This window comes from Apaloderma vittatum, unplaced genomic scaffold, assembly GCF_000703405.1.
Source record: "Apaloderma vittatum isolate BGI_N311 unplaced genomic scaffold, ASM70340v1 scaffold22029, whole genome shotgun sequence".
Classification (NCBI taxonomy): domain Eukaryota; kingdom Metazoa; phylum Chordata; class Aves; order Trogoniformes; family Trogonidae; genus Apaloderma; species Apaloderma vittatum.
Genome location: NW_009733794.1, coordinates 32,857 through 40,173, shown reverse-complemented (window position 1 = coordinate 40,173; position 7,317 = coordinate 32,857). Strand labels below are relative to the sequence as shown.

Genomic DNA, 7,317 nt, shown 5'->3' with positions numbered 1-7,317 from the left:
CTGCTGAACTTGATCAGTTCGGTAACTACCAACTGTGTGGCCTTCTGAGTGACCTTTTTAGCAGCAAAGTTACCAAGTTGAGAATTGCGTGTTTGAGAAAAATTGTGTCTTCCTTGGAGTAGAGTGGTGCTGCAGAGTGACAGTCCTTAGCAGGTGTCATGTGTCACCAGAAAAACTAAAAATAAGAGTTTTGAAACTTAGAATTGAATTTATCAGCAGAGTGTGCCAGGACTTTAAGCCAGATACTTGAAAATTGTTTGGATACTTCTGTGTGCAACATTACTTATTTCAAACATGTTGTCTGGTTACTAGAGCCCAGAAATAGTTGTCAGATCTCTGTTCTATTTCTGCCCCTGAACTGAGGGTTAGGGTGAATTGCGTGACCCTTCCGACCAGTTTGCCGTCAGTAAAATAAAAATACTATTTTTTCGACTGAGAACTCTTGAGGCATAATGGAAGCCAAGCAAATCCTATTGCAGATCTGCTCACCCATCTGATATGGTGGAGGTTACCTGTGACCATCTGACAGTAGATTAACTTCTCGTGGCAAAAAGACCCGGGTGATTCGGGGATTCATTATTGTCTGTGATACTGAGCTTTTTTAAAAGCCCAGTTAAGAAGCAGGCTGTAATTCTCATACTTACGTGCTGTTGGAAACAGGATAAGAATATGTTAAACCTGTCTTACACCGTAGAGCTGGACCACAGTAACTGGTGAACCGTTTGGCCGTTTCACTTTGAGTTAAGCCTGCGCGGAAGCAGCACTAAGGATTGACTTTTTCCCTTTGAAATCTCTTGATTTGCTGCAGAATTCCCAAGAACTCGGGTTACCTTGGCTTGAGGTAATGAAGCATGTCTCCGCCATTTAGTTAGCGAGAGAATTTTGCAATGCACGTTGCTGTAAGTCCAGGCTGGAGATTCTGGCGAGGCAGCTGGAATTCCTAGAGTTCCCTTTCAGGACGAGGAGCTGGAGAGCACAAAATGGAGACTGCCCAACCTGAGAGTCGCCGGCAGACCCGAGGGATCGATTTGGGGGAGCTTGGAGAGACTGAGGAAATGTAGAAGTCATACGAGGCAGCTGATGGGCTTGAAGAGGAGATAGGTGAGGGTGCTCTGAGTCAGGCTGGCTTTCTTACGGAAGATCCGATGGGAGCTATTATGGAGCTGAGTTGTTTCTCTTGAAACTTCAGCCATTGTGCCTCATTTGTGGCCTTTCCAGGGCTCTTGGAGGGGGAGAAATGACTAACCAGCTCGTGTGAGTGGACAGATTTTAAATTCCTGCCTTTGAGTAGGAGTCTTGAAAGCGCCTGCTACGGTTGCATCCACTTCTCACCACGGAGGTTTTGTTGTGCAGAGGTAGGTCACGGACTCAGAAGCAGCAATTGATAGGTGAATCACAAGGGAAAAGAGCATGCCAGCTTATCTCAGGAAGAAATTCCTTGCGGAGGAGGAAGTGTGTGCTGTTCTTGTGCTTGTCATTTGGGTAAACACTATAGAAACTATTAGGTTATTTCAGATGACCCACGTATTTTGAATTTTTGCTGAGCCCCATCACCAATTCTCTTGACAGGGTACAGTGGATGAGTGGGCTGTAAGTGATACCAGAGAAGTGCGGTATTATCCCAAAGTAGTCTCTGCTAGAAAAGCCAGATGCCAGTGCAGATGACTTCTTCAGGAACACAATTTATAAGCCCTTCGTGTGTAAACCGTTGCGTGTTTTTTATTGCCTACTGCCACTTTTCTCAGCAATGTTCTGGTGTTGGTAATCTTTGACGTTGCTTGCTTGGTTTTTTTCCAAAATTCAGGTTTGTTCCTTTAATTCCTTTTGTGTCATGACCACTTACGATGGTATGCTAAATTAAGTACCGCACATTTATCCAGTGTCAGTTGCCGAGTTAAATATAAACAATCAGGAATGATAAAACACAAATTTGAAGGGTTTTTTTAATACACACACTCACTGGCTGTTGAGGGGGAGATGCTCAGATGTAGAGTTTCTCATCTCCACTGTCTAAACCTGTTGCTCTGAGCGGTTGATCATACGAGGTTGTATGCGAAACCAGCCATCGAGCTGGATGATCAGGAAAACTTGCTTTTTTCTTTCTCTTGCCTAACTACATGAGAAGAGCTGCAGCTGAGGACTAGGCCGTGTTCCTTCAACATCCTAGGGACTGCATCTTTATTGCTTCGAGTACAGCATGTTCCAATGAACAATTTGTATCTCCATAGCCAGAATACCTCAAAACAATGCGCTTTTTTTTGGCCAACTTTGGCATGAACAAGATGCTTCAGCTCATTGCCTGTAAGATAGGCCTCATCCTTTCCTGTAAGAGGAGTGTCAGGGAAAGGTCATCTAGAAGATCAGCAAGAAACTTGCCCACAAAGAATTAACTCCACGTTTGTTTGCTGTATCAATGCATATGTCAGTGAACTTGCTGGATGCTTCTAGATATCTGACAAACTGTTCTTTTCTCATCCCGTAACTAAGTACTTACTACCTTTTCACCCTTTCTACTATTGCATTGAGTTAAATTTTACGATTTTGACTGTGTCATCTCTAGAGGAAGTTTTAAAGTAAAGGGAAAACATGATTTTTTTTTTTTTTTGAGAGTCTGTGATCAGAACTGAACTGCTCTTTTGTTGATGCAAAAAATGGGTTTGATTCCAACTGTCAGAGCTGTAAATTTCCCACACGGAATAGCTGGTTCAGGTCCTTGTGGTACTGGAAGTAAGAAAACCATTTTGGATTAGATGTTTTTCCGGCTGCTTGTACTCCAAAACTTTACATTCAGGTGCAAACTGAGTGGATTTTTATTTTCTTTTTGTGCTGAAGTGGATAAACTTGTATTTCTGAAAACAACTTAGGATCATTTCTAACTATAGATGGCCTCATCAGTTTATTTCTTCAGGTGACCCCAGAATACAGGTTCATTACTGAAACGCTGGCCCTTTGTAAGCCACGGACATACCCTTTCAACCCCAGTGTTCCTGAAAAGCTCAAATGTGGCGTTTTGAAAGCAGCTACTCCTGTCATTTGCTATCCTCGTGCAAAATGGAGGCAGCGAGATTTGAGCGAATGTGGAAACTTTCGTCTTCATCGTGTCAGAAGCTCAGCCCGTCCATCTGAGACGAGCAAATGCTAATTTGTCGAGACGTTCCTGCACCTAATGAAGCTTTCACACTTGCACAGAAGGTTGATGTCTCGGACGTGCTGCTGCGGGTTGAGTTCATGAGAGGAGGAGAAGGATTTTAGACAGCATTCGTGTAATTTATAAACAAGCTTTTCACATGGGTAAAAAGATTAACCTTCTGTTAACACTTGCCATAAGATATTATACTTTATTTTAATCGATGAGGCCTTCATGTGGACGTAGCTAAGGTTAGCGTTGGCACTTCTGTTAAGTTATGTTGGCCAAGGAATAAATCCCTGGAATAACGAAGAAGATGGGAGTAGCCTATAGCATTAGTGAGCCATCGCACTGGGTGGTGGGGAGCTTGCTGCTTTATTTAAAGAACAACTATTGCTGAAGAGATGTGGTAAAATATCTTCCTGGTCTTGAGCTATTGGTGTGATGAGATGAAGGGGTAATGCTATAACTTTAAGAAAAATTGCCAATTTATACTCTAAGTAATTTGCTAAAAGGGACTGCTAAAGATGTAGCTTCTCGAGCTGTTCAGGTATTTTGGCTTGTGGTTTGTTTTTTTTTGAAGCAACTAAGCATGTCCTTTTAGGAGAAGCAAATTTGGTAGTTAACATTCCCAGTGCAATACAGAACATAATCAGAACTTTTTCTGGGGATGCCGGCTTGGAAGTTGGGGTTAGTAACAGCTGGGTTGTGTCACAGGTTTAATTTGATGGTAAATGGAGGAAAGAGAGCTGCTCCCCTCAAAAATAAGCTACTGTGGGATTTCTCTGTGGTGTTAAGGCTTCTCCCTCCCTCACCCCTTTCATAAGTCTTCTACTCAAGTATGTAATGAGAAGTGGCTTTGCCTTGAGGAAAGATTGATTGGTGGGTAGTGGTAACTGTAAAAATAAGGATGCTAAAATAGAATGAATCTTTGGGAAAAGATGCTCACAAGTTATTAATGGAGAGGTGGCTTTATCACGTCATTCTTCCTGTTAATGCATTCCATCAGCAATTGTGAATCTTGTTTTTATATCTTTGTCAAATTCGTCTAGATTTCTTAAGTTAGATCTGTAGGAGGATACTTTTGTGTCAGAGCACTAGGCTAAAACACAGTGACTTTGCATGATTCACTTTTCTTTCCTTTTAAAACCGGTTTGGGTACAGATTTTAAAAAGCAATTTTCAAAGCTGCTTGGATACGTAAAAATGCGGCTGTTTATCCAGTGGAGCCTGCAAAGATGCAGGCAGACTCTTGTAGGTACTTGGATACCCTTTCAGTAAATCCATTCCAGGCCCTTGAATTTGTTGCTTTAGTTTGGCAGGAGCAGCTGCTCTGTCGCAGGTCAGCGCTGGGTCCGTAAAGTAGCCTAGTGGGAGAGATTGTCTTATGGGTGCCAGCTGTACTGCTGTTAACCCAGCTTTCCCTTGTTCCCTTTCGGAGTGTTAAAAATAGGATAAAAAAATACACGTTTCAAGAAAAATCAGTGCTACTGCCAGCATCTGGTAACAGTAAGAGCTGCGTTGCCAGATGGAAGATGCCTCAGAATTCTTAGCCCAGGGTCAAGCAGATGCTTGCCTGAAGAGCTGAGCTTGGAAGTACTGCGACTGAACACATCGGAAGTTCCCTTTCACAAACCAGTTGTTCTAGACTTTTTATGAATGCTGCCTCAGCTAAATAGAGCAGTTAGGATATAAACTGACACTGAAATATTGCAAAGGTTGGATCACTTTACTGAGAAAAGGCCGTTCGACTGGTAGTCCAACTTCTGTCTTGCTCCAAACGACTGGGGAAGTATTTTAGTGCCCCACCATGTGTCTGGGTATTTGACTCGTGTTGCTGCTGTATCCACGTGACTTAGAGCAGCGTAGTTAGCCCGGAGATGCAATGTTTGATAGGACGTATCTGCCTTGTATGGAAATTATTTCTAACAGTCTTTGCTTGTTTTTCACTAGGGTCCATTAAATAGTGAGTCTTCCAACCAGAGCTTGTGCAGCGTGGGTTCTCTGAGTGATAAAGAATTGGAGGTAAGCAGGCACAAATCCTCAGGATAATTGGGTTTAAGGTGAACATGACTGAATGCAAAAACATGGAAGGAACTGTGTGAGAGGGAGTGAGGGTGTTCTTGCTCGGGCTGTGAAAGGGACTAGGGGTGGTATTTAGTGTGCACCTTAACTTTAGAGTCCTTGGACCATGCTGTGAGACACTTCTCCTCGAAGCTTCCCACCACAGCAGACAGATTTTACCCAGCCCCCAAAACCCAGCATTCCTAAAGCTAGGCCTGTGAAACTGTTTTCAGCTGCACTGTGATTTTGTTTGCTGGTTCTGGATACAGTTTTGGCCAAATAAAAAGCCAGAGAGCATTAATGGAAAAGTTTGTCTTACCTATGAAATAGGTGAATTTGCAGAAGGCTGTACAAAGCGTAGTGTTTTCACGAACCAGTGTGGGGAAGTGAAAATTGATGCTTTGTCCCTGTTTAATCTCACTGCTTTAGGATTAACTATTTCAAAACACTTACTAAAGCAGCAAAATGAACTGTAGAGTTACATTTTTACTTTAAAATCCAATGTTAAAATCTCAAATGCATTTTCTTATGCATTTAAAGAACTTCCCACATGGTTATCAGGTGAGTTTTGGATCCTGTTTCCCTCTATTATATGACAGTTCTGATATTAGGTACCCGGTGAAGTCTTTCAAGAATCTAGTACCTTAAACTCCATACAAGTAGCTATAGATAATAGTGGAAAACTTAGTATTCATTCTTGTTTTACTTGGGTTTTTATGAACTTCCGTGGAGCGACTTAAATTGACCAACCTGATGTAACCAACGCTACCGTTCCTTGCTTTTTCAGTCCTTAGCTGATAATTTTGTGCGTAATTTTTGTTATGTAAGTACTTGAATGGAAAAACAACTTAAACTGAACCTCATTAATACGCGTACAGTTCCCCGGAGGCTGTAATGGAGCCTGTGGTGTTAGAGTCCCACCAACGCCGATCAGGAGTTGCTCTTCACTACACAGTGAGGAGGCAGTGCCGCTGACTTTTACACATACAGGGGCTGGTACAGCAAGTGTCTAGACTTGCTATGGAGTTTTCAGTCCTCTCATTCTAAAAAGTACTTTGCAGACACAATAGCCACCTTTGTCTTAACATCCCCCCATCCTCTTGCCAAAACAATAACACGTCGGTGACGGTAGATGTCCAGCATCCACTGGGGACACAGCCAGGTTTAGATTCTGGCTGTGTCAGCTTTACCTCCTTTAATAGGATAAAAAGGATAGTTTGATTTCTGTGCTTACTGTGTGCAAGTCTTTGACAGAGATCTTTAAACAGGGTACTTTGGACTTTGGTTTCCAAAGAGCATGAAACTTAGGTTTACCACAAACTCTCTGGCCATGGCTTTCCCTCCCCCAGAGTTGTGCTTTGCGCACTGTGGTTTTCTTCCTGCCCCCAGGCTACAGTTTAGTGGTGGCTGCAGTGATTGTAAAGTCTATAGCTTGGAAATTGAGACCCTTTGGGAGAAGGGATGTTTTTAAAATGACGTTGGTGATGGAAATGACAAAATACCTTTCTTTCCAGCAACTTCAGTAAGCTGCTTCTAGCACAGTGCTTCCTGATGTTTTCAGCAGGTTCGGCCACACGAGTGACCCTGGTGTGCCAGGGTCTTCTCTGCCCTCGCGTGTCAAGGTTTGGTAGCCTTGTGCAGGCAGACAGACCTGACACTTTGGGAGGCTTCAAGCCTTCCACCTATGCTCTGTGTTGGGCCTGTATTGCTCCAGTCCTCTGTGGAGCTGCCCCTCGGGTTGCTGCTCGCTTGCAGAACCGGCAGATGCAAACTACTTGTCCCTTGAACGAGAGATACGTCCAGACGAGCTGCTGCAGCTGTGGCAGCTTTCTGGGGCTGCCAGCTCAGGGAGCTCTGCCTTGTCTTGGGTAAGGTCACAGCTGTGCGCAGGGGGAGAGGATAGTTCTTGCAGCCATCTGCAAAGGGCTTTGGGAAGAAGCATTAGCTGCAGGCAAGATGAATCGTCCTGGTAGGCTGTGAGTGGCCCCTGGAGCACAAATTTGGATGTCTGTCCTCAAACCGCTTGTCGTTAGTCTTCTTGCACCAGTATCGTGATCACTGGAAAATGGTTTACACTGGTCTTTTACAAGTGTTTGAACTTGTTCTTCTAACCATGTGAGGTAGCTG

At 43.4% G+C, this 7,317-nt stretch overlaps 1 protein-coding gene across 2 annotated transcripts in view; it reads left to right on the top strand.

The window, feature by feature from the left end:
* TLK2 (tousled-like kinase 2) overlaps positions 1 to 7,317 on the top strand; it is a 38,543-nt gene that overhangs the window by 3,637 nt on the left and 27,589 nt on the right. For both annotated transcript variants that reach the window (XM_009876048.1, XM_009876047.1), the window contains exon 2: positions 5,080 to 5,151. In XM_009876048.1, the coding sequence (XP_009874350.1) occupies positions 5,080 to 5,151 (72 nt within the window). The remainder of the gene's footprint in view (positions 1 to 5,079; positions 5,152 to 7,317) is intronic.